A 26,964-nucleotide genomic window follows, 5' to 3' on the forward strand; every position below is an offset into this window, starting at 1 on the left:
CGGGTGGAAGCGCTGGGCTTCCCCGCGGAGGGAGGCAGGTACGACCGAGGCCTCGTCTGGGAGCCCTGGTGGAAATCAGACACTGCTCCCTGTTAGCCTACCACCTTACTAAGTTTGTCAAAACGATGACGGTTTTAAAAATGCCCATGGATACAAGTGAGAACGTCCACTTTAATGGAAGAAATCGATCATTTTCCTGATGGTGTTTGTTTGAGACCTATGGTCTGACACGGGTTCTGACGCGAGGCACAAGATTTGTCTGTAGTGGAACATGATATGTAGTTTATAACATACACGTAGATACGCCTGTATTTTTGGCCGTTATTGGAACATACTGAGCTGTTTACAGTGACATTTATTTATCTTTTCCAATGGTAATACTTTCTTTAAACGAAGTAGATGAAGCTTCTGTTATTTTGGATTCTTTTTACATGAACGTTGCTGGTAGAAAAAAGCCAAGATTAGAGATACCTTTGGGTATTTGTTACTCTTGTTCCTGCCAGCCTCCTTTGAGGAGGTGTTTTGGGAAGTCTAGGTGTTCCTGTCATGTGTCCTTCCTTCAACAGCCGGCCCTTTGAGAGCTTTATTTCTAGCCTAAATTCTTCGGGTGTCAGTAGAGAAATTGAAAGCTTCGTATTCTCCGCTTGTAAAAATGTATACTTACAATTTCTGTATTATGTTCTGAACACTCAGGATTTTCTGTTTGATCTTTCTGTATGTGGGGGTAGATTAGGGTTTTGTACTTGAAAGAGTTCTTGGTCGTAATTACTTTTTTTTTTCTTTCTTTTTTTAAGCGCTAGAAGCACATCTTGCATAGAAATGATTTGAAAGCAGTAACAAATGTTTCCTTCCCTGGGAGTCTAGGCTAGGCCTGCGGTCCTCCGTCCGGTGACAAGCACCGTCCTCCTGCCATCGATTTGTCAGGATTAACACTTCTTTTTTTAACAGTCAAGCTGATGTAGTTTTAATTCAGAACATAGTAAGTTGATGGATACACTTAATTAGAAAATAATTATAATTTAGTGAAATTTTTATCCATTTTTATCTCGGAGTGCGAGTGTCTTTAACCATTTTAATTCTGGAATACACACTCCCTTACAAATTTATAACCTATAATAATGCAAATTAACCTCGGTGTGTTTGTGCATCTTACAGCTCTCTGTCTGTCTTATCTTGAGTTTTGGGTAGAAAAGCAAAAGCAAAGCAGACAGACACCGGAGGGTTCGGGTGCCCCTTTCCCATCTGCGCAAACCAGGGAGAATCTTTGCTTGGGTCGCGACTTTGTTAAAAATTAACAAATGGGTGTTTGAATCTGCTGCTTAATTTCTGTCAAGTTTACACTTTGCCTGGTCCTCCTTGGGAATTTTTCTTGAATTAAGGCTGAAATGGCGTTTTTTGTGTAAGTTTCTCTGAGAAACTCTTCTTAATGTAACTCAGGTAATTTGCAGGAGTGCTGCTGTGTTATTAAGTATTCTTTAATTGACACGTACTTACTTGTAAGCTTCCCAAACTTTTGATTTATAGTTCAGGCCCAGTTACAGTTAACTTCTCATTGTGGTTGTTTCTACTACTTATTTTCTTCTGCCCTTTATTTATTTATTTATTTATTTATTGAAGTCGTTATGTACTTTGATTCTGGTTGATACAAACTGAGCTGATCACATCATCTTATAACTAAGCGAAAGAGGTAGCGTATTAACTTTCTTTTCCTTACGATTTTTCCTGGTGATTGCAGTACTGTAGCTGTTCTGGTCCTCTGTGTGCAGAAGGCTTGTGCCACTGTCACATGTGCCTTTTTTTTTTTCTTTTTTTTTCTTTTTCTTTTTTTTGGCCCTCCCTATCTCTCCAGCTTCGCATGAGCCTGCAGGGTAAGGTAGGAGCAGTGTTTTGTTACCCTAGCAACAAAAGCCAAACTTTCAGATGTTTTTTGGCCAGTACTTAGAAGAAAAAAAACTGCTGCCAGTTATGATGTAAACACTTGCAGTTTCCCCCGAATGCTTTTTCTTTCTGGAATCAAAGTAAAATCACCTTTCTGAGGGGAAATTGATCAATTGCTTTAGATTTTTTGAAGCATCGTAGCAGATGTGGGCAATTCTGGTGGATCGTCAGGGCTCTGCTCATGCTATTTTTAAGCAGCGTATTTACTGCTAGCCTCATCGGAGGAGAAGTCCCCTCTCATCAGAGCTGCAAGTTATTTATGAAAGGTTGGCCTGCTCTTTCTGCTGAAGCTCTCTGAAGGCTTGAGCAGAATTTCCTAGTATATATTTGTCTTAAAGCAAAGTCCTTCAGCATTTATCTTGCCCTTCTGTTTGAAGCATCGCTAATCCCACCAGGAATTTGAGGCTGGAGGATGTGACCAGCCGTGTGACATTTAAAGCCGTATTTACATTTATTAGGCTAGCAGGGACTTGTCACATAAAAATGTAACGGAAGACAGTCCCGGAGTATTGAATTATCCTTTCCCTCTTGGCTACGTTATGTCACAACAACAAATTTCCCACCAGCCAGATGCCGGGTGACTCACTGCTTATTATTCACTCGCATAACCTTTATCAGCGCGGGTCAGTCGGAGGGAGTCTGGGTCACCCGCGTCTGACTCGTTCCTTGAGCTTTTGCACTCGGCAGCTACGGCTTAGGAAGATTTCTTTGACACTGTAGTATTTTTCGCTGAACTGTGTAGCCATTTCTTAATAACACTCAGTTGCATGTTGACTAAAACCCAAGAATAACATTCTGTTGGAAAAAAACATTTAAGCCAAAAGCTTCTTTGGTCTTTCTCAAAATAGTGAATTATTGTAGAAACAGATTTAATTGTCTGCTCTTGAAAATCTTACTTTTGGAAGCAGTTCCATCAATTTGACCATACTTACTGCTAGCAGAAAGCCATTTCATTTTAAAATGTTGCAATAGTGTAGATGTGGGTAATCTTTGCCATTTTTAGATTGAATTAACTTGGAAGATTTTGCGAGCCATAATAGAACATAGAGGGCTGAATGGAGCCGAAATGCTTGGTTATATGTTTCTATCATTTGTTTTTTTTTTTCTTTGCCAAAACGTGATTGAGATTTATGAAATAATTCTCTGTGGATTTATCATCTGGCTGCAGTCGCATCTCTATATGCAACCATGCAGCTCTTGCAAAGTGGCACGTTGGGGAAGCCGAGGGGACGAGGGAGCGCCGTGGGCTGTGCCGGTGGCAGGAGAGCCCAGAGGGCGAGAAGTGCCTCGAGGACCCAATGCAGCAAGCTCCAGCGGCTGCGGATACAGGGAACTACGTTTTGTGTAACAGCTGAAATTAAGCGGTAAATTAGAGTTTGGAAAGCACAGCATCTGAAGAGGGCTTTCACTTAACCACAAAGCTGCTGAAGTATCTTTGGGAAATTTCCCTCGGTGGACAATTTGCTACGAGGATCTTCATAGAGTAGAAGGTGAATCAGAAGGGCCATAAAGATTTGCTTGCAAGCGTCTCACTTCAGAGTAGCCTCTTAAATTAGGTTCAGTGAATTTAGATGTGGTAACTCTTCTTTCTGTAACTAAATAATTTTTGCTGATGTTCAGCTGCAGCTGAATTGCTAATTAACTGTAAGGTTTGCATATGTGCTTGTTTTGAGTTGCGTTTTTGGCCAAAGTTTGTGCCTTGTTTTGGCGTATTTGCAGTTGCGTCTCCCTCGTGTTTGGGGGCCTGGGCCCCTCTTTCTGAAGCCGACAGAAGGACCCCGCTTGGCTGCAGTGGGATGCGGCCCCACGGCATCTTAGGCAGCACCAGCTTCCTCGGGTTGTTACCTTACCTGGTGCTTGTGGGTACGTTGTTGTCTCTCCACCTGACACTGATCTTTCCTTGAATTAAAAGAAAAAAGAAAAAAAAAGAAAAAACCCCACTCACTGATGTAAACATAGACTACTTTTATATATAAGAATTCTCATAATCTCATTGTATTCAGATCCCATGATATAAAGCTTGATTTAGGCTATTATTTCGTAGCAATTAACTTTGAATTCCTTTCAGCCAGCGTAATAGTTTGAAGCTAAAGTTTTAATTACATTGATAACCCTTCTTCTCCAGTACCAAGCCCTTCTCTGAGGAGCTGTCAGGCTTTTCAGGGAGCCCAAGCTGGTCACGGAAGCCTTCATCCCTCGACCCAGTGGAAGGGAGGGATGCTGAGGTTCGACACCCATGTCTTTGTCGTTAGGTGTTCGCTTTAATTAGGCAGGATGCATTTAACCTGAAGAGAGACAGTGACGCCTCATGGGTTTTATATACATGTTCTGTGTTTTTCAGTACTGTGTGTGGGGGGGAAAAAAAAAGTGGGTCAGATCACTTAGTTCAGTTGGCCTGTGCTTAGGAAAGGATGAGCTGGAGAGTGTGAGAGCAAGTGTGTTGCTTAAAAAAAATATCAACTGTATTGTTTGATTTCTCTGCCCCTTACATTTCTCCAAACTCTTTGCCAAATTAGATATGAATACTTTCCAAAGATCCCAGATTATTTCTTAAAACAAAAAAAAAATCCAGTTGTACGGGAATGTTAGTACAGATCATGAACCGCTACCCTGTTTCCCCTTGCAAAGCTGGCTGCGGTTCAGCGCCTCTCGCTCCTGGCGCGCCGAGCTCCCTCGCCTCGCTGCCCGGGACACCATCGTCCTTCAGCCTCTCCGAAGCCCAGGTTTCGGGGGCGAGGTGATGGGCGACGGAAGGGCTCCTGTGCTTTTGGAGATGCAGAACGTTTAAATACACCAAGCCATGATTTGCCGTCATTCATCTGGCTTGTCCCATCAGCCAGGGATGGGCGTTTTGGTAAAGTCTGTATAATTAACCGCTACAGCTGGGGTTTGTGCTCCGTGTATTTGTCCAGCTGTTTGTGCAGGCGCATTAAGGGAATCTCAAGGTAGACATTACCGAGCAGAGCTATGCTGCGGCGTAGACTCCAAGTAAGAGCAGATGAGATGGTTTATTATTTGTTATGCAAGGAAATAATGCTGCTGATAAAAATGTACTCTGAAATTATTCTTTTCACTCTTCCACACTTGGTAGAACTGAAGTCAGATCCTGTTTTCATGGCTTTTTGTTTGGGGAATTTAAAGGAGGAGTTCTCAGTTATATGGCTCTGTGGGGGTGTAAGTTAATGAAGTTTTGACAGATTTAAGGTCACATTTTGCACAGTTCAGTTCAGCACACTTAGAAATACACAGCGGGGAGAGTTCCTCTCTCTGAGCAGTTATATATTAGACCTATATATGCTAAATTTATTTTTGTATTGGCATATTTTATGTAGGAAATAAATAGCAAATTTAGTTGTCGGAGTAAGGAGTAATTCTAAGTAAGGCTTTTTATGAACTATGTCATTAACCTCAGAATGATATCCTAATCTTTAAGAGCAGTTTCCAGTTCTTTTAGGTCAAATATACCCTTTATTTAAAGGAAATATATTCCGTTTAATATCTCAATATGTTACTTTAATATTATGAAGTGTTTGCAGTGTTATTTCCTGTGAAACGCTGTGCAGCGCTACAATATTTGAGGGCAGCTGAGTAGAGCGGCTTGATTTTGGGAGATGTGAAGTGCAAATAGGATATTTGATTCAAGGACTCTAACTTTGGCAGTCACTTCGTTACCGTTGGGTCTTTCAGACCCCCCCCCCCCCCCTTTTTCCTCCCCATTTTCTTCTTTGCACAGCCTCGTCCACACCTGGTATCTTGCTCAAGCGGAAAATGGACTTGCTTCATTGCTGAATCTTTTCTTTCGCATCAGTCACTTTTATGTTTTGACGTGGCCCATCTAGGCAGAGACCGTTTTGGTGGGTGCACTTTTAATTCAATAAATATGCCCAGTTTAAAGGAAATGTTTAGAACGTAATTAGTAAAGAATTAAAGGATGTTAGCATACTTCATGTAAGTCAGCGTTACTTTATTAAAAATGGCTATTACTTATTTTTTGTGAGCTTGACTGACAATATGCTTTATTTCTACTTCCAACATGCTGTTCTGATCATGTAAAAATGTAGCCCTATAGCAAATGATTGTAGTCAGTGTTAAATTTAATCAAAATAATCTGGCTGATATATTGCAGAAACTAATTGTAAGCCTTCCATCTTGTATTTTGTAGCGTTTTCCCACAAATACCTTCGGTTAATGCTATTTAGTATTTTAATCAAAGATATGAGAGAAAATGTATAATTAGTGGTATGTAAATGACAGTTAATTAAAAGCACAGTAATGAAAGTTGCAGGTCATTTTCACACTCTGACCTAGATTACTAGATATGATTGACTCGACCTGCCTTTTAATAAAGCCAGATGAAAAGTAATGTGTTTTTTTCTAAGAACACAAATTCTAATAGTAATATTGTTGAAGCTTTGGTGGCCTGCTTGGTGGGATAAAACATACTCGCTTGTCTCCCAAACCTTCCCTGCGAGGAAGAGAGAAGCGTTAGAAGCAGAGGCAGTACGCTAGATGCTCTGTGCTGGTCCCTCCATTGATGTGTTTGCAGTAAAGGTGGTACGTCCTCTATCGAGATGCCATACTTCAAAAGCAGCGGTGGTTTTGGTGAAGGTTGCTTTGTGGAAGGGTCTTTGGTTGATGCTAATCATGCCAAACTAGGCAGCGATCAGCCCTGTGCAGCGGTGAAGTATCAGGAGTTGTGAACTGCTGGAAATCCTCTGACAGCTGGGTGTGAAACACGTTGTTGGGTGACATATTCCGGCGTGTAATGTGCAACAACGATGCCAGTTATCGTGGGTGGTAATTAGAGCAAGTTCAATGTGAAAAATAAGTTATAATATGTAATTATTTTGGAGAAAATGTGAGATATATTTTGGCTTTTTCTTGCATCTGTGTGTGACTTAGCAGTTCAAAATCACACATAGACCAACCGTAAAAATACACCTTAAAAAGAGCGGAGGCCTTGTGTTTAGAGGCTTCTGCTCCAACAGTGCTTGCCCATAAACACCCCGGAGGGCGAGCGTTATCTGCCACGTGGTTACTCCACCTCCATATGTTTCTCGTCACTGGTTATTGAAGGAGAAAAGCTGCAGATGCTCTCTGTGACACCGTGGGTCATCTGTGTTCCTTATCTCACTGCGAGAGGAACTTGCAGGATTTTATTGCTGTCATTATCTTTAAAAGTTTGGAAGATAAAACTTAGTCCTTAAAACTGTCAAAATTTCTTGTAATTCCATCGAAGTATTCATTGTTTAATTTTAAGTACAGCGGAGATAGTATGCAGTGATACGTAGCGATCCCCGGTCCATATGGTCAGCTGTTTTGAAGAATTGCAGGTTCAGCACGAGTTCCTTTCACTGGAGAGATAACGCGTGATGAGGCTATACGCGTCCTTACTCTGGGGACATATGGAAGAGATAAAGGCAGTGCAAGTGTTACCATGGTTTTCAATTAATACCGCGTCATCACAGCGCGAAGACGGCTGCTGCTTCGAGACCAGGTTAGGGCAGCCTGTCTCTTGCTGCCACGCCTTTTCGCGATGTTGATACTGTAAGGCTAGTTTTATGGGAATTGGACTGTGAAATCACCCAAATAACTTTGGACCAGCCACCATCAGATAAGGGCTTCTCAATACAGCTGACCTCAGTTAAATTGAACCGATGGCCTGATGAGGAAAGGATGTGAAGTAGACCAGGTTAGCAGCTTGCCTTCAGGCTCGGGGTCCTCCACGCTGGCCTCGTTTGCCGCCGTGCTCTGCCTCGTGTCGAGCCGCCGAGCGCGTTGCTCCCGTGACGGGAGGAATCGGAGCCGGTCGGTCCGAGCGGAGCTGAGGAATTCGCTTGGCCTCCTGCATCATCTGTGCTGGACTCCTTAGGAAATGCCGCAGGCGCCGAGACCTCGAGCGCCCTAAACCTCTGATGTTTTCGAGGAACACATTTATTTCTGATAATAAGAAATAAAACTATGAGTCTACAGCTAGATAGAGTGCGGTTGCCCCAGGTGCACTCCTGCAGAAGCCTGTAAATCGACTAAACGAACCGGTTTTTGTCAGCACTGCATGTAGTGGATGTTTTTAGTCTTAAGGCTCAGTGAAGAAAATGTTAGGACTAAAAAGAAAGAGTTAAAGGCAGTTCTTTAAGCGAACACATTTACCAGCACTGCTACTTAATGTTTGAAGGACCTGCATGTGTTGCTGCGAGTGCATCAGTGTGGGTTTGCTGTCGGTGGTGAACGTGTGTGAGGATAACAGGCAGATATTTCTTAAACTCAGTTTTCAGGAATCATCTAAACCGGTAATAACCGTCTTTTCTGCCTTCGGGCCCAAACTGTCCATTTATCAAATGTTTTAATTAGAGCATGTCACTGAGATCTTTCCTTTTTCCTATGCACGACTCCTTTTTGGGTGACGTTTGTCAAAATGGTTGTTTGCGGACCGTAAGCACTGCAGGAGTCTTAGATGTCGATGTTCTGTAAACAACCATCCTTTCGGTGATTCAGGGTCTCATTTTTCAAAGAAACGTCATATTTTATTGCAGTCCAGCAGTAGAAATGGGAAGAAATGATGGAAAAAAGACACCAAAATCCCCGTGTGTCTTAGATTTGAACTTTTTATACATAGGCAAACATATATGCTTGCCTAGATTAATAAAAATAATAAAGAAAAAAAAACGAAGCACACAACAGCAGTAGCAAAAATGTGTTTTAGGAGGTTCGTTCTGGCAAGAACCAGACTGAGAAATGGGTCTTTTTTGTGTAAACAGGCTTCAGCTATCCCAAAACAATTACCTTTTCTGAAGGTTGGGGTCCAGAGAGAAGTTATGGGTGTCTAGAAGAACAATTTTCAGTGATAAGCAAAAATCAGCCGAGGATGTGATATGAATCAAACCATGATTGGAAACTATGCTTGAATGATTTTGTAAGAAACTGAAGGAAAACCTATTACTTTTTAATCTTCTTTGGGTTTTTTCTTTTGTTTTTTTTTTTTTTCTTTCTGGCTTGGCAGTTGAATGTTAAATGGGAACTATTAGTTGTGGGCTAAAATGGTTTTTAGATGGAAAGGAGAGAAGCGGAGAATGTAGCTGGTTTTCATTATTATTACTAATTTTATTATTATGAGCTTTTATGTGGCAAACATCTCCCTGAAGACAGGACCAAAAATAGATCTCCAAGGCCAGCAGGATCGATATCTCGCTTGTCCCTCATCATCAAAACTTGGAAGAGAGCGTGAGAGAGGGGAGGAAAAAAAAGGTGTAAGGAAGGCAAAAAAAAAGGAGACAGGAAGGCTGAGATTCAGGACAGTGGGAGAAGTGCACCTATTAAATTCTGATGAGGGAGCCCTTGAGTATATTCATGCTACTGTAAAGAGAGAGGGAGAACGCGGGCAGATAGGCAGTGTATGCTTTGAGGGGGTAGGAGGGGTCTGTTTGTCTCATAGCTCGTTTTATCTAATCTGTCTGCTTCTATATCGCTCATTGAAAGCCATGGAGTTTTAAGAAAAATAAATGTTTGGTCAAAGAGACTGTGGTCCTGTACTCAAAAGCGATGCCAAGGGTTCACACTTCATTTTAAAAATCCAAGCAGAATACTTTTCTTTCTGGCATTTGTAGGACCATTTAAAAATCAAAACTAATAGGAATGCATTTATATTTCTTTCTGAAATTGGTTGGGAATGTTTTCTTATTCCAAAGGGTGGTGGGAATAGGCAGGGAGGGAATCACTGCTTTTTTGTGCTTCATTTTTAGTTTAGGCAAATGCTGTTCACCAGGGAGCTCGTGGTCGCCATGTGATGTGGTAATCTTTGAGGCAGCTAGGCTGAGGATGTTAAGGGTTGTGCCAGCAGAAAAAAAGTTTGCGGAGATTCAAGTCCATTAAGAAGGCAGAATCCAAGAATTTTAGTTTCAGCAAGTGATATGCTACAAGGATGGAGCCTGGTTAAGCCCTGGGTAAGAACCTGTACATATGTGATACATCAGTTTGGAGCTTGACTTTGTAGAGCTGAACATGTCAATCTTTTTAAATTTTACCATAATTAAATCTAAACATTTTAAAGGGAAGAATTCAGTTGTAGAAATTCATTGGCAAGAATTCATCCAGTGTTAGGTAAGAATGTATTAAGAAATCCCATATTCATTGTCTACTTACAGGTATTTCCCTTAAGTATTCTGATTCTTCTTTCTCGTGATAAATATTTTTCCCTAGGTTTTCTATTTGAGGAAAAACATGTATCCGTGACTATAGCTGCAAGCCGAGAGAACTGAAAAAATCAGCACGCTACTCTGTTTCCAGCTGTGGATTGCTTACATTTACAGTGGAAATAATTGTGCAATCATGTCATGTAAAGAGTGTGCTGCAGCTCTGCCGCGGCTAAAGACCTTGTCACTGTCAAGACAAAAAACATTTTACCGTGAACATTAGGCCACAGTAGATGACCAAATATGTACTTTCTTTTTTAAATATGCTCCTGAATTAGTTTACAAAACCCTTTCTTTTCTTTTTTGTCTGCTTGTTAATTTTTAAGTCAGTTGTTTGTAGAACTGTTCTTATTTGAACATTGACTTGAACTCTGCTTGTGGCTTGAGCGAGCTGAAGCAGGATGTCAGAGAGGCCTGGTGAAATTGGGAAGAAAAGGGCAGATTGATTATTTTTTTTTGGTACAATTCCTTTATTTTAAGGTCGATGGCAGATAAGGATTACAGAAGTAAAGGAGTGGTCTGGAGGCCAAGGGAGCAGCCAGCCAGGAGACGTGCAGCTGCACCGGCCCGGCCCGGGTGGGCTTCCCCGACGCCGTCGGTCCCCTGCGCCTTTCGTGTTCGCCACCCCTCTGCAGGCAGATGCAGACTGCAAAGACTATAACAAAACCTGCCGCTCGCTCCGTTGGCCTGAGTTAGGCTTTTTCTGAACAAAAGGTTGATCAGTAGTGCTGTTTGTCACAATTAGAAAGTGTGAATATGGTTCTTCAGCATAACAAACTTCTAGCGTATTTTTAAGCTCAGACAGAAATATAATAAATTTGTCTCAGTCTCCAGTAGAACCTAGAGAAAATGTAATTTATTGCTGTTTTTAGTGTCAGTTCGGTTGCATTTTCCTATCTGGATAAGCTTGAGATTCTTGATAAATTGTGTTATCTTTCGAGCACAGTGTGATTAGTTAAGTGATATCTTTAGTGTGCTGTAGGTCATCTTGTCACGTTTGACACAGAGGTGTTCAGGCATATGGAGCGGGATCAAGTGTTCCAGGCTGAGACTGGAGTTGGATTGATCCTCGCTTTGGCTCAACAGATAAAACACAATGTACTAGGCCATCATGACTACAGAAACAGCTTTACTTCCAAATCCCTTTCAACAAAAAAGATGGGTCAAGATGAGAATTTTCCACTTTCACTGTCATTCGCTTGTGTCTCGATTTCAGAAGCGGAACAGCAGTTCCAGCAGAAATGGGTAACAGTCGCTTTGCTAAGAGCGCAGTCTGCAAACTGCAGACATTAAGATGAACTTGTTGCCCGTTTCTTCATTAAAACTCAGTCAGATGGTTTAATTTAAGGGTGGGATTTTTGCCCTATTTTTGCTTGCATTCTCTCGTTTGCTCAGTGGCTAGTTTATATGGCCAGTTATGCCCCGGTAACAAGCTAGGCAGTATTTAAGGAAATCTAAGACAACTGCTGGTGTCACTGCCTGTTAGGTGGAGAACACTAAGGAGTCTTTCTCAGCATTAGATTGTTCTGCTTTCAGTTTTCAAAGTCCACACTGATTTTTTGTTTTCTTTTTTTGAAGTGGCATAAACATAGCGTAAGTAGACTGGGCATGGTGTACAGATGGATGAAGAGAAGCCTAAAGAAGTGAAATGGTTCTTAGTTTTGAAAAATGGCCTTTTTGTGGCATCTTACATGCTTGCTTTCTGTAATTCATGTGTTGGTGCAAGAATGATTTTTCCCTAAACCCCAAAGTAAACATGTAGTATGTCTCCAGTAGCCGATTTGTTTATGTGAGTCAGACAGTGAAAGCCCTTTAGACTGCGTTTCTGCTCTGTATTTGCACCGTACATGCTACGCAGCTCTGTTGCTGGGCTGCTTTCTTCGCTGGTTCCTAAAAGCAAGCTCGGGTTTCTAAGCCTGATGTTCTGTAAAAAAAATGAAGCAGGCAATTGGTAGAGAAAAGGTAGAGAAAGTACTCAGGATACAGCTTCTAAGCTCTTTCTATAAACATATCGATGTAACATCCAATTTAGAGCCAATCTCCTGGTTTACAAAACCCAAATATTTTGGCATAATACTAGTGGAAATTAATCTGTCTTGCTCTGTCAGCTCACCTTCCGTTATTGAAAACTGCAGCCTGTCATCCTTTCGGTGTCTGCACAAAGAGGAGACAACGAAGGAAAAACTACGCTGGTTGCAAATTTATTGTTTTTGAGGTCTTGTGTCTCCAATTTATCTGTGTGTTTTTCCAAACTGCAGAACTGGAGGCCAAGAGCAATGCGTGTAGCTATCTCCACTCTGGGCTGGAATGGTGGCTGGAGCACGTTTCGGCTTAACCGAGTTGGTTTAATCTGGCTAGCTGGGGGAAAGGAGCAGCAGCGAGGGATCTGTGACCTAATGAGCTGAAATTTATAAATGCTGGGCTTTGTCATCCCTTGCTGACCTTGGCTTGGTACCCGCTCTGACTCTAGGGAAACTAGCTGAGCTGCACCATCATATCCTACAAAAATGCTTCCAGTTTCTTTGTGAATGAAAGCTTAATTACAAATAGTTTATCCAGCAGAGAGATACAGTTTGAAAAGCACATAACCATTTGCATAAAGCAATACAGAAAGTGTAATTCGACAGCAATAAGTATTTTATGCAAATATTGCCTTTTTTTGCAGGTAGGATGGCAAAGGTAGGTTATCAGTAGGAATTTAGTATACTTAATATAAAATAACAGGCAGAAGAGTTATTTTGTCTCCTCCAGAGTATGTGCCATGAACGGGAGCTGTTTTAAAGCGCAAAGCTGCAGGAGGGCAATGGTGAGCCTTCCCTAAAGCAGGGAAGCTGGCAGTCTCACAAGTTTTACGCTTCGTTGTTGTAAAACGGCTTAATTACAAGAATAACGGGCTAGTTCAGTCACCCCAGCAGTTCTGAGGTTTGTAGTTCGGAAATAACTGTTGAGACGAAACCTATTTAAGACCTGCAGATAGTGAAGAGGAGAGTCTGCGGCGTCGTTCCGACATTTGTGTCCTATAGTTCCAGGATAAATAGTGTAGAAAGAGAGGGTTTCGCTTGCTCCTCTACAAACAAAACGTAGCATCCTTTGGCCGTTTGCGGACTGCATCTCAGAACACCCAAGATCCCTATAAAACCCTGACACCACCCCAAAGGTCGTTTATAGAGGTCACCTTTTTGCCTCCCACACTCCCTGGAGAAACTCTGGTCTGCCCACTCCTTCATGGCCACCCACCTGCACATCAGCTGAGAAATCATACTTTGTTAAGAAAAACTTCTGTTAAGAATGCTATTCTTGTTCTTTGTTCTCTTTCTTTCATTTGAAAGACATCTTTTGGTTGGTGTGGTTCAAATACCATAGTTTTTTAAAAAATACAGCGTTCACAGCATATAGAAACTAAAACTGACTGTGTATATTTGAGCCGAATTTAAAAAATGAGATTAGGGAGCTGTCATTGTTTACATACATGTATTTTAGTCTGATTTATGCTCCCCCTTTCGAGAAGTCAATTAAGATTAGCCTGATCGCAAGAACACTTAAGTGAGCGCTTTTATAGATGGATTAACTGCTTCTTGGTTGCTTGAAGCCAGTAATGGACCTGTAATCTTAACCAGTCAGAAGGATGATGTGTAAAGAGTCAATGATCGTAAACATTAATTAGCACTAACTATTAAATCTGTGCCTTCGTATACAATAGAAACATCATTGTTACACTACTGATAAATTGTCAGAAGTTGAATGCCTCTGGCTGTGAGAATGAGCATCTTGGCTCTGTGTCTGCGTATGTGTAACAGTGAAAAGCGTTATTGAGTGTCGTCGTTCTGTGCTGTTGATGTTATCGCACACTTAGCCTAACCCACCGTCTTTGCAGTAATTGCTCACAAAATTATGAATCCCTCATCAGTTAGCGTTTTCAACAGCTAGCAAGGCTTCATTTATCACTAGGGCAATAACTGTTAGATACTTCTGAAAACCAGTATTTCTAGATGTAAACAGTTCACCAAAAAACTTTTCCATAATGATTTGAAGAACATATTAAAAGATTCATAAATCTTTTGAAACGTCTTTCAGCATTTCCTTGTAAGGAGGTGGCAGCATACCTAAACAAGCAAGACTAAACAAAAAACAATCTGATTTTCCACCAGGGCTTTTATTCTATCCTCTGTGCTTGAATGTGAGGATCCAAGAATGACAAAAAAGTGAAGCCAATGTCCTTTTTTCTTTTTTTTTTTCTTTTCTTTCTCTTTTTTCTGCTATCATAAGATCAAGCAGAAGTTCTAAACCAGCCTCCTCCAGATCAGTGTTGTGGTCACTGGTTGCAAAGCTTCTGCTTTGTCCTAACCAGCAGATTATACGGGATTGCTTAGGTCTTCCTCGCGAGTCCAGCGAGGGGTAGGTCTGCTGCGGCACGTGCTCTCGTGTGCTCGCAGGAGCAGCCGGGTCGCACAGTGCTGCACGGGCTGGTCTGGAGGCCCGCGAGAATAAACAGAGCAATTTTCATTTAGCCTCAGTGAGTTTTGAGTTAACAGCTAATGTATATAGAAACAGCAGTGCTCCATTTTGACTCCCACCGGGCCTTTTAAGCATACAAGTCCTGCTTCTCCTCGGATTACTGGTATAACCCGCACGGAGGCTAGAGGGAATTAGATGCGCTCAAAGAAAACACTCGTAGTGATCAGATGGGGGAATTAGTGTGCTAACTGTTCTTACTTATTAGAACAGTCTCATTCTGTATGTACTAACAGATGGTATTATTATAATGTTAAAAATCAGTATTAAAACTGACATACTTAGCCTAGGCCTCAAGGATGATTTGTTCCTTTGCTAGCACTGATACGTGTAGAGTACAGCACTGGTTTGTGTTACGGCATCATGAGGGAGTTAAACGTTTCCAGGTACGTTGCTTATTAACCCTTTCAGTAAAGAGTTGAAAGAATCCAGATCTCATAAGCGAAATGCAGCAAGCAGCTAGTTGAGAAGCTTTCCATATGTGTAGCACAACCTCTTGGAAACCCGCATGATTTAAAGTCACTGTTACTGATAGATAGGTTTTCTTGTGTATTTTTTATCAGCTTTGGTTTTGCATCTGTTTAAAGTTAGATGTTCCATAAGGCATTTCTGAGTATGGTTATTTACAAGATGCTTTTCCCTTGCTTTGCCTGCAGGTGTTGCAAGGTGCTCAGCTGATAGCTGTTGCGTCTGCCGAGCCTGCGTCAGGGGGTGTTGATGGATCCCCACTCCAAGGGAGTGACATCCAAGTCCAGTATGTGCAGCTGGCACCCGTGACAGACCACTCTGCGACTAATCAAGTATGTGTCTTTTTATTTATTTTTTTTACACCATTTGAGCATACTTAAATTGGTTGAAACGTCTGTCAGAGGAACTATATGTCTGTCTACAAATACTGCAGTCCCAATGAGTCTATGATCCTGGCTCTGAATGATAAAAACATCATCTATAATAAGAAATATCATTTTGCTAAAGGTATAAATGGTCTTTGACTATTTCTGCTTCTAACTTGTTGCTCAACACCCCCAGAGAATAGCTATTTTGGTCATCATTGTTTTTCTGCCTCCTTGAAGGATGAGAACCATGTTGAAAGGACAGGGAGAAAATCTTGCTTGGAATCTATCCAAAAAGTATTTTTCAGACTGAGGTTTCTCTTTAAAATGTTATTCCCTTTCTGGCAGCAGTTTTCCAGTAATTTTGGTCAACAGCCTGGGTTCCCACATGAGTTGCAATGTTAGCAATGGTAAGTGAATGCTTGATCCTCTCAGTTAAGATGGAGGAATTACCCTTTTTCTTTTTTTTAATCAGCTTGAATGTTCGTGTATCTGAGTGTAGAAGACTCTTGGGTTACTTGGGGAAGCTTAAAAGTAGTTGAATTTGGAGTGAATTCAGCCCAGCTGAATGCTGCCTGATGCCAGTGACCAATCATACGTTTCTCGTCAGTTTGAAGCCGTGACTGATGACAGCACAAGAACACTGACTTAAAACAGTTGTCAGAGTTTTTTTTCTGAAGATGGTCCCATATTCTTCCATGAACCAGACTGTAGTGGATTTACTTTTTAGAGGGTGCCTAGTGATAGTGGAAAAAAAAGTTATCACTTGCTAGCCAGGATGAGTTTTTGTAATGGTAACCTCAGCAGACAATCTCAGAGCACGTTTTTGCCTGGTACATATCCAGTTTTATACCAAATTCTAATCTGGCTGCAAACATCTGTATAGTGGGTCTCTTGGGAAAAAATACTGCGTAAGAGATCAAATGAATCCAGCGCAAAGCTTCTGGACACAGAACTGAAGTGCCCAGTGCTTCTTCCATGGGAAAGTTAGTCTGCAGGTCGGTTCAATGTGTGAAGCTAGAGCAAATTAGTTACTCCCGGGGCAAATACAGCCTCAAGCAAATGTTGGAGCTGCATCACACACTGCAGAAGCGCTGTCTGCACTGGCTGTGCTGGGAGAGAGGTGAGAGCTTTGAACTCTCCTAGTTGCCTTAGTCCAGGCCTGAGCCGTTCCATGCTGACTCCTTATTTAGATGCTATAAAGTGATTTTCATAAAATACGTGCTACCTACCAAAAAGGAGTAAATCTCCCGGTGAATGAACTGTGGTGTGCTGTAAAATTACATTCTGGTTTTCTGCCCACTAATTTTCCTGTATAGGTGAGCCCTTACTCGTCTTTTTTTCCTCTTCCCTAGGTTTTTCTCTGCATCAGTCTTCTCAGGCCTCCTCAGTACTTTATTCATAGTCATTTGTAATCATATGCTGGACAGTAAGAGCGTCAGGAGTACAGGGATTGTGCCTTACTTGTTACAAATCCTTAAGTGCCTACTACCCTGCTGGTACTGTGCAATTAATAAGGCATCAGATACTCAGAGGTGTTTCTCTCCTGACATCCTGCTCTCCTCGCTCCAGGCCTCAGAATATTTCTCTAATTTAACTTTTCCTGTTTTTTTTCCCTGTTTCTTGTGCCTTTGTCCTCCTGTCTTGGCTATCAGATCTGACAGGCAGTAAGTTACAGAGTTTGGGTATAAACACAGGCATCGGCCTCCCACACCATTGGCAGCCACCAAAGGAGTTACTTTTTTCTTCAGAGATGCTTTGCACTGTGTTAGGTTTTAATATTGTGGTTAACCACAGAGATTTATACAAAGCTGAAGAGAAACTCAAAAGGAATGTGAAATAAGAAGAGTATGAAAAGGAAAATAGAGAACACTAAAAATAAGTTTGCCATAAATATTTCTTCCGTTTACACAAAACTACAGACCCTTAGTTTGTAAATGAAGTGGAGAAACCAACTTAATAGTTGTATTGCTGTGAGATATACAGATAACCCGATAGCTTTTTTGGCTAAAATTATAGAATAGTCCTACATCATCTTAGAAAGATCTTGTGCCTAAAGGGAGAAGTCTTAAATGTGTATCTCTGTCAGTGAGGCTACAGCAACCTTTATATCTGTTCTTATATAGTTCTTTGTCATAGTATTGAGATGTTCTCAATGATTTTGAGTCTATTTATCAATCAAAGCTTATTAAAGTGGAGTTCGTTATTATCTACCTGAATTGAATCCAGTGGCCTACATAAATTCCATATTTGAAGCGCTGCAAGTGAGAATTTATTTAATGTCTGAAAATAAGGCACCGATTTTCTAATCTTTTATCTTGAAAGCCATCTCCTTGGCTGTTGGAGTCTCACGTACAAAGCTGAAGGCAGAAGTGAGGTTGTTTGAAATGAACCCCTTCTCTGAGTTCAGCTGAAGCAGACAGTAATACGTGCTTTGCTAATTGCAAACCTAAAGTGTGCTTCTAATTCCTTTGAGCAGTCTTCTACTTCTGGTCTGAATGTTGGATGAAAGTTTTTTCCAGGGGAAAAAAAATCCACCTTTGGTCACTATAAGACTCAGCTGCTATCAAATTTAGAAATATGTTGGAATTATTCCTCATATTTGCATGAATTTATTGTATATGCAAAAATATACCAAACTGCCTATAAAGTTGAATAGGAAAAAATATCATAGGTCTTTGCAGTTACTGGCAACAAAGCAGAGAAATGCCCGGAAATAATTGTACAGCAAAACCTTAATTTAGGAACAGAGCCTTGTGATTTTGAACCTTCCAGTATTTATATTGAATAAGTAAGTTGTGACTGTATGGTAAAACCTTAAGGGTGGAAAAGCTAGTTAGGTTTCCATCCTTGTTTCTCTGCGGTTTATCAAGTATCAATGCTAGACCAAGAGCAAGAAGCAGGGCTTCAAGTAAGACTGTATTTGCAGCTGCTCTTAAATGCTATTCAGTGCACAGTTCTAAAGATGGAGTTTGATAATCTATTTTCCTTACTCCAACCAACACCTTTGTTTAAAAAAAAATCCCATTTTCTGCAGGGTTGTCCTTTCACAGCATCATCAGACCACTGATGCATGATAATTTCATCTTTAATGAGACTTCCTTTCAAAGTCAGGGTCAATTGTGTTTACTTCTCATTCTTGCATGGACAACTGGTTTTGCTTGGTGAGTGAGTAGAATGAGGCCTCTGTGAAGACTTTTCTACGAGAGAAGCTGGCGGTGTCTCAGGAGACACGGTGGTAGCACTGTTCTTGTTTTACAGAGAGCAGAGGAGGACCGTAGCGGGTAAGGTCAGCAGGTTGTTTAGTCAGCATCCTGCATCAGCGGGAAACCGTACAAAACCAGGGCAAATGGATAATTTTACCTTTCCTCCCTACAACAGCTCTGTCCTGTAGGGACTTGCTGCTGTCTTTGTATGTGGTAGCCCTTGATGGACTTCTCCTCCATAGTGCTCTTCAGCTCCTTCGTGTTGCCCTTGTGAGCTGTCCGTGTCTATGGCCTGCTGCCACGAGGCATCTCACGGCTTAGGAGCATGGCATACAAGAAACAGCTTCTTTTTCGTTTCTTCTTAGAGCTAGTTCTTCTTTAGGAAGAGAGACTGAATAAATTGTTTTCAATTTCTCTCTCTGTGCTACTCGTGATTTTGCAGATCCTTGCCGTGATCTCTCTTCAGCCTTCTCTTTGCCAGCCTGAAGGGTGTTAGGCTGCTCAGTCAGTGGTCTTCTGGAAGCTGTTCTGTTCCTTTGGTCATTTCCGTTGCCTCTGTGAATGTATTTCAGCTCTGTCATAGGCCTGACCACCGAGCAGATTTTGCACTGGTGTATACAGGAGCTTTAGAGCCGTCAATTTGTTCACATTCCCGTGGTTATGTCAGTGGAAAGCACTTCTGCATTGATATACTGATTTCATTTTTCCTTTCGTAGGGCACTGATACCCTTCAATCAGCAATCCAACCAGAAATGCAGATAGAGCACGGAGCAATCCAAATTCAATAAAACAAGAATTGCGGAAAGCTGCGTAAACCACGATCGCAGCGAACCACAGTCGGAAGCTAAGTGCTGTAGCCTTCATGCAACAACAGGAGAATGGAAACACCTATTAGACTAATGGCCACACCTTACGCATCTCCTGTAAATACCAGTTCTGATGATGTGTTTGCTCTTATACGCATATTCCTCATCAGGTCCATTTACTTCAATTGGAACTACATCACTATACGTCAGAACCTGGCCTTCAAAAATACATGGCTAGCCCTTAGGTATATTTAAAGAGGAAGAAATCCTTTCTGAAGGAGGCAAAGAAATCTAATTAATCAAAACAGTAAGACTAAATTAATGTTTCATCCTGTCATTTCTTCTGTGAAATACACCATTTGAATGTCTGCAGATATCTTACGAAGTGTATTGCTGCTTGCAATACTTGCTTTACCACATAGAGAAAATCAAGAGCTCAAATATTTTTCACTGTTTAAACAGCTTTTTTATTTGCTATGGTGTTTATAACAAAAATGGAAAATATTAAAAAAAAAATCCCATAACTGCAAGTATTAGCCTTTTGCTGGTGTTTTCTGTTCAATGTAATGAAAAATGTATTTGCAAAAGACTAACAATTTTGTTTGTACTGTTGCTTAAATACTTTTCTAGGGGAAAATGCTTTTAAATGCTGTAATTATGCATTTCTAATGAAAAAATAAATGTGTATTTATGAATAGTGCAGCTCTAAGTTGCTCTCTGCCTTAGGAATGAATACAGTTTGCCTGGCCTGTGGTGTAACTGTGTAGTTCTGAAGTATTTGAAGACAGTTGCTATCTGGCAAGCTCTGCTGTCAAACTGAGAAGCAAAATTATAAGTCTGTAAGGAAGGTATCAATCTTAGATCATGTTAGTAACTAAATTTCATCTGTGATGAAATTCCAATACGATGAAAATGTGAAAATCATGAGATACACCCTTCTAAGCTTTTGAATTTGCAAATCTCATTTTATACAATGAATTTATGAAGTCATTTATAAAAATTTTGGAGGATTCTTATGAGCTCTCTCCCTCCTAGAACGTCCTACCTCCAGCCATCTGTGGCAATGCCTCAGTTTGGGATTCAGCCATAAAAAGCTGGGCTGCAAAACCTGTGATACCTATCTAGCCATCCAACCTGCAGCAGCAAGGTGAAATCCTCTCTCCACTGAAATTTAAGGGAAACTGTCGATTTAAAGAAAGCTACCTTTTTGTGTTTACTAAGCTGGAGTGGAAAGGATACATGTTTGCTGTAAACTGATTATCTTAATGTTGCACGTTTTGGAAAAGCATGGAGTTTATTGGGGTAGGGGTTGTTTTGTATTTGTTTTTCAACTGAGTAAGTGAGGTTAGTGTTAATATATGATTCATTATGCATTTAATGTATTAATGAATGGGACATAGCCACAAATTCTATGTGCTTTATTTAGGATAACATCCTTTCTGAAAGGGAGGGCTAAAAGCACACAATTTCTTGAAATGTTGTCCCTGGTAAGTATTACGCTTAACTTAAAGTATGAATTTACATTATTTGTTGATACATAAGTATGATGCAAACTGAGCCACAACTTGTTGAATACAATGTTTGCAACAGCCTAAGGATTTGGCTGCTCTTCACTTTTTTTTTTAATAGTGTTTCCCAAACTGGGTGAAGTTTAAACAGCTCGGCAATCCAAATGGAAGCCTAAAAATAAAGCAAGTGCTGTATATTTTAGCATGGTTGTTTAATAATAATTTATCACTTGGAAATGACAGTGAGGAAGCTGGGAGGGCAAAGCCGCATGCTACCGCATACCGCTCTCTTGCTGCGTTGATACTGGCCACAACGCCTTTCCTGTCTTTGTCAGAAAGTTTTACTCCTGCCCAACTTGGCTTCCAAGGCCTGAGCATCTTCTGCTTTCAAGTGGAACACACATGCATTTAAGCTGTAGGAATATCTCTCTCTCTGTGTGATGGTGCAACTGTGCATTCTGTTCTCTTTGCGTTTTTCAGCTGAAGTAAAAGATGAAGCATACGAGAAAAGCTCGGTTTCCAGGGAGGTTTCCGTTAGCCATTGGGCTGCTGCATGCTCAAGTCTCTTCTGCCAAAAGTGGCTGTAGTCATGTACCATGCAGTGAAACAGCATTCACTAGTTTTCAAGAAAATGAAATCTACTTCACTGTGTGGAATGGAGGGAGTACAAATCAGTTGAAATAAATAGGTAAGGAGTGCTCCTTGTTAAGGCCCTCCTGTGTATTCAGATGCTAAGACTGTGTGTTCTTCCAGGTGTGAGGTTTTTTTTTTTTTCCTTCTGTAGATTTTATGTCCTTGGAGGATTTATGTCCTTGTCCAGGGAGGAAATGACTTCTCTTTAAGAATGGTTTATGTGCTTTCTAGACACCACAGGCCCTGTTATGTACAAATAAGTTATCCCTGACAAGACTAACTCAGAAATGAATTCCCTTCCAGGAGATGCTTGTAACGGAAGAGTCTGTGAGGTTCTGTGCAAGTGTGAAGAGTATGTTCACAGAGAGATTATCAGAACAGTAACATATCAACATAAGAATATTATAAGATAACACAAGGAACGAAAGTCTTGCAGGGGCACTGAGGGTTTTGCCTGGCTCTCCATGCAGGTAGGTTAGTATTGATTCATGTAGTTTTGTCCATGATTACTGTTTGACTAGTTTAAGCAAGTCAGCTAGAATTGAATTCTCATTACGTCTCCTTTTGTTATTTACAGCCTCTGCCTTTTTAATAAAAATAAGGCTCTTTTTCCCTCAGTAAACCCTCTAGCATCCTACTTTTTAACTGTTCTTTTTTTCCTTGTGCTGCTTTTGTTTAAGAGGCAGAAATTGAGAACACATGCCCAAGAGTCTTCAGGGGGACATTTCTTGTAAGGTTAGAATAGGATCAACTGCCCAGTTTGTTTCTAAATCGTCTTATGACCTGCAGAATACTAATGCTTTCTTAATTTTTATTTTGTTTTGTGTAACAGTGTTTAGGGACTTGCAGGGGAGAGCCTTTTGAGATCCTACTGGCCTCACTGGTTCATTGTAGCCAGGACTTCATCATTTATCTTGATGTTCTTCTAAAATTCCCAGCATGTAGTTACTGCTGCACATGCAGTAGAGTACCGCTATATTGACCTTTAAGATCTTTTCATCTTAAAGCCCATCTGAATGAGGGAGCATCCATCTTTTGAATTCTTAAGGGCTTCTGTGGTCCTGTTCTAAAAACTAAGCACAAACTTTAAAAGTCAAGTATGCAAAGCGTTCTTGTGACAAATGTCTTTCCAGATCAGAACCTCTGTGTCTTCAAAGTATTATCAAATATTCCAGTCTGTCTTTTTGAAATCAGGGCTACATGGCCTGAATTAGATATTGTAGGTTATTGTTCCAGCTGATGACTGTAAAGCTTAGATTTCCTTTGCGTAAGAAAAGAATATCAGTTTGTGACTTGGGTCAACCTAGTGCAAGAAGAATGAGCAACTAGTGGATAAGTATTCAGTAAATTCTCTTTTCGTGTCTCTTGATGCTACAGCAACAAACTGTGATAAGTTTCTTGCCAGCAGGAGAAAAGAAAGGCAGGAGACTTGCAGCATATTCGTAAAAAACACTGCGTAGTAGCAGCTGCTGGGGGAAAACTGTTGAACTGGTGAGTGGATGTCAGCTAGGTCAGATAAGCAGTATGAGAAAGCGACAGAGCTAAGGGAAGGGAAAGGGCTTTCTGGAATAAGGTGGACATGCATTTCACATAAGCATACAGTTGTTTTCTACATTCAGAAAATATGCATCATCTTTGGCAGTGTGGACAAAGCACAGCATGAAGTTCTTCATCAGACTAATGTTTACAAACTGTTGTACTTCCCAGTGTTGTGTGGGTGTGAGACTAGGACGTGGTACAGAAGACTCATCAGTCAGAGAACTTGCAGCAGACACCCTGATGTCCTGACCTGAGTGGTCTGATCAGTTGACCATTGCCAATGTCTGACAGTATTATGATGGCATCTACATCAAAGCAGTACTACCAAGACCAACCTGCAGTGAGGTCGATTGATCATTTGGAGGGACAACAAGCATCTCTCATACAACAAACTGGAAAGTGCAAAAAGAAAAAACTTTGGCAAGAAAGCTCTTCATACACACATTAGAATCTTGCCAGAATGAGTGTGTTTTACCAGTGTTACTTTGAGATTTGAACTGCAAATAGGTGGCAATGGGGTCATCCAAGTGAGGTAAGGCATAAGTGTCTTTCAACAGAAATAACATGCCTTTAGGGAGGAAGAATTAGGAGGATAAGATGTGCACCAGCGGCAGACCAGCTTATATATTGCGAGTCCTTATGAACTATGCAGTAAAAAGTCCTTTTTGTGCAAAGCAAAGGTGTACACAGTCAGCTGCACACTGAGCTTCAGTGCCCTGCCTTCATTGCAAAGCAACAGTGGAAGAAGCCAACTTTGTCCCTGGTGAAGAGAGCTTTACTGTGGAGCAGGGACCCTCATCCCATGCAGTGCAGTGCCTAACTGTGTCAGAACATTGAGATGAGATCTGCTTCTGCACCTTTTAACATGTTTCTTAAAGGGTAAGTAACCAGTATTAGCAAAGAAATGGACCAAGTTTTTCTCCTTCACAATCCAGCCATTAGATAGCCAATTTTGAAAATTTATACTTAAAAACTATCTCTTTATAAAAGTAGAAAGCCATTTTGACCTTACTGGCATCTAAAATGATCATGCCACAATCTTTCCTACACCATCTGGGAGCTCAGGAAAAGTATTTTCCTCAACCCAGTGCTTGTCACTTCATTACCAAGCATGCATGGTAATTTAGAGATCAAATAAAGTCGGATCCCTGGTGCAATATTCCACTGGTGTTTGGGTCTGTGTGACTTCTGGTCAAACATATGGAGCCCAGGTGGGCACCCGCTTTTGGCTGAGCCCTGCACTTGAGAAGGTGCATGTAGCCATGCTGAAGTTCATGTAGCCTCCTGCAAATGTTGTTCCGCTTGCTTATCTCAGAATAATTGTTGGCAGGATGAAACAATGTGAAAACCTTTTTAAGGACAGCAGAGGGAGTTGAAAATCCTAGGGCAGAAATAAAATTTATCTTCATGTCCGAGGACTGCAGTCCCTAAATGCTACTTGAGACCCTAAAGCCCATTATTCCCATTGAAAGCAATGAAAAAAGAGAGTTCTACATGCTTAAAAATACCAGTCTGCCAAAATGTTATGGTTTGATGGCTTGTACAGCTAGCAATTGGTCTAAAAAAAGTGAAGGATATGGGTTGTTTCTTTTCTGTTTTTCTTTTCTCACTTTTGTTCCTCATTAGTTTTACATATTTTGTCTTGCAAAACAACACTATAAAAATTACCACCCTTCTGTGACCCAAATAAGTGGAATGTCTTCATCAGGCACAGTTTTAGGCATTTCAGTATTGATAGTTTGCCTATAAAGTGAGAAATGCTGGCCAAAATGCTGCTTGAATCCTTACTTGTCTCCATTGCAGAGAGGCTGGCATGCATATGAGTATGCTCTTGTGGCTGTGTACTTTATTATTAGCTTCACAGAATTTCTGGGGAGTTTCATGTTAGAAAATGGGGAAACTGGTAGCTTAAAAAAAAATGTTTTGTTACTGTAGAATCTCACTTTGCACAAACTTCTTTTGGCAATCAGTACTCCTTCTCAATTCCTAATTATGTAAGTACTGAAAATTTGGAGCCATAACTGTAACTGACCAAAAACTGTTTCCCATTATCTGAAATAGGAATGTTCCTTCCATCCAGTGAGATCCCAAACCACTTTTATAAGCTCTGCTGATTTGGATGAATAATTGACAGTCAAACTTCATTTCCTTGAATGAACCTGAGAATAAGAAAGTAATTCAATAGAGCAGGGTTTGGGGTAAACCTGCTTTTTTAATTTGCTGGTGCAAACTGATATAGCTAATTTCTCTGCTAAACAAAGTTTGACATATTTAGAGGTTGTTTTATACCCTACAAAAGTACAGATAATTAACCCTGCAGCAAGTGTAGGCAAGGGTTGGTGGAAATGTGAGGAATTTTACAGTGCACTAAAATTAGAGAGAACGGAAGGGATGGACCGCAGTTGCCCGCACATAGTTTGGCCGAGGCAAGGGGTTAACACCCTTATCCTTTCAAAAGGTGCCATGGGATTTATAATAAACTCTTGTTCTTCAGCCTGATAAATTGGATGGGAGTAGATGAAAACTCACTTTTTTCCTCATCTGCAACTTTACATGGGAGGCGTAATTCAAGAACAAATGTCTCTTTTGTTTGTTTTAGGTTTCTTTTTTTTTGGCCTTTTTATAGACTAAAGGGACTTCTAGTTTTGAAAACTTTCTCATATTTATTTCCTATTAAAAATTTACATTTGGCAAAGGAAAAATGCCCTCTAATATTTAATAAAATTTTATATTTTGGGTATAAAGTGATATTTTAGGATTTTGTTCATCGTTATAGGTAATTTTAATTAGCCAGTAGACTGGGAAGAATTCTGTGCTTTTTCCAGTCTCTCAGGTAAATCTGTGTTTGTGAGCGTTTGAGTAACCTGTCCAGTTTCGTCTCTGCCCAAGAGCCCAGGTTCAGCATGAGTTAATGTACATTATATAATCTTCCAGTAAATATTTTATTTCATATTTTTCATTCCATTTAAAGAAAACTTAATCTGGTTGTGAAACAGATCAACAAAAGCCTGGAAAGCAGAGTTTAGCCTGATATCTTTCCATCCTATACTATGATGCAAGCTGTAAGGACAGACTGTTCATTGTCCTTTTGTGTGCCACAGTCTGAATATTTATGGTATTTAATTTGGAAATAATAAAATAAAATCTTTATTTTCCATACCGATTCCCTGCTTTTCTTAAGGAATCTTAGGGATTTCTGTTTTCAAGATGTGCTCGGGCTCACTTGCCAAGCTGTTGAGTGCATCATCTCAGCATCTGAGAACTGAAGCCAGTAAAATAAAATCAAAGGAGTTTTACTTTTCTGTGATTACCACAGGGGAGAAAAAATCTTGTGTATATATATTTAAAATAATTACATTTTTATTTGATGAACTATATATAAAATGTACCATTGGCTTTCTGGGGAAAGCAGGGGAAAGTTGGGAGCTGGCCAGCACCTTTCGACTAGTTGAAAAGTGCACTTTAGCCTGCTTGATGTATGTACGTGTGAATATCTTGCTGCTTGAGTTTGCATGAGTGTGGTTCCCCTCTTACTTTTTGGATTAAAATTCTAGCTGAGCGTCACCTCTTCCCCCTTTTTGCCTCTTTTTGATATGTTTTCCCTCCCCCATTTCCACTTTTTTTTCCATTTACTTTTAATCCTATGGAAAACACAGATCAGTTTTGCTGCGTTGATCTTACCAGAGAAATTTGGTCAGCCACCTTTAATTAAAAAGTAATAAATTTTATACCCTTTGGCTGCTGGGTGCTGAACTGCATTTAACAGAAAAAAACAGCTGTGGACATCTCCAGCATAGAGA

General features: G+C 40.6%; 1 protein-coding gene across 2 annotated transcripts in view; it reads left to right on the forward strand.

The window, feature by feature from the left end:
* BANP (BTG3 associated nuclear protein) overlaps positions 1-26,321 on the forward strand; it is a 182,049-nt gene extending 155,728 nt beyond the window's left edge. For both annotated transcript variants that reach the window (XM_064519782.1, XM_064519783.1), the window contains 2 exons: positions 15,296-15,439; positions 19,395-26,321. In XM_064519782.1, the coding sequence (XP_064375852.1) occupies positions 15,296-15,439; positions 19,395-19,466 (216 nt within the window). In that variant the 3' untranslated portion in view covers positions 19,467-26,321. The remainder of the gene's footprint in view (positions 1-15,295; positions 15,440-19,394) is intronic.
* The last annotated feature ends 643 nt before the right edge of the window (positions 26,322-26,964 follow it).

Source organism: Dromaius novaehollandiae, chromosome 13, assembly GCF_036370855.1.
Source record: "Dromaius novaehollandiae isolate bDroNov1 chromosome 13, bDroNov1.hap1, whole genome shotgun sequence".
In the NCBI taxonomy this organism is placed as follows: domain Eukaryota; kingdom Metazoa; phylum Chordata; class Aves; order Casuariiformes; family Dromaiidae; genus Dromaius; species Dromaius novaehollandiae.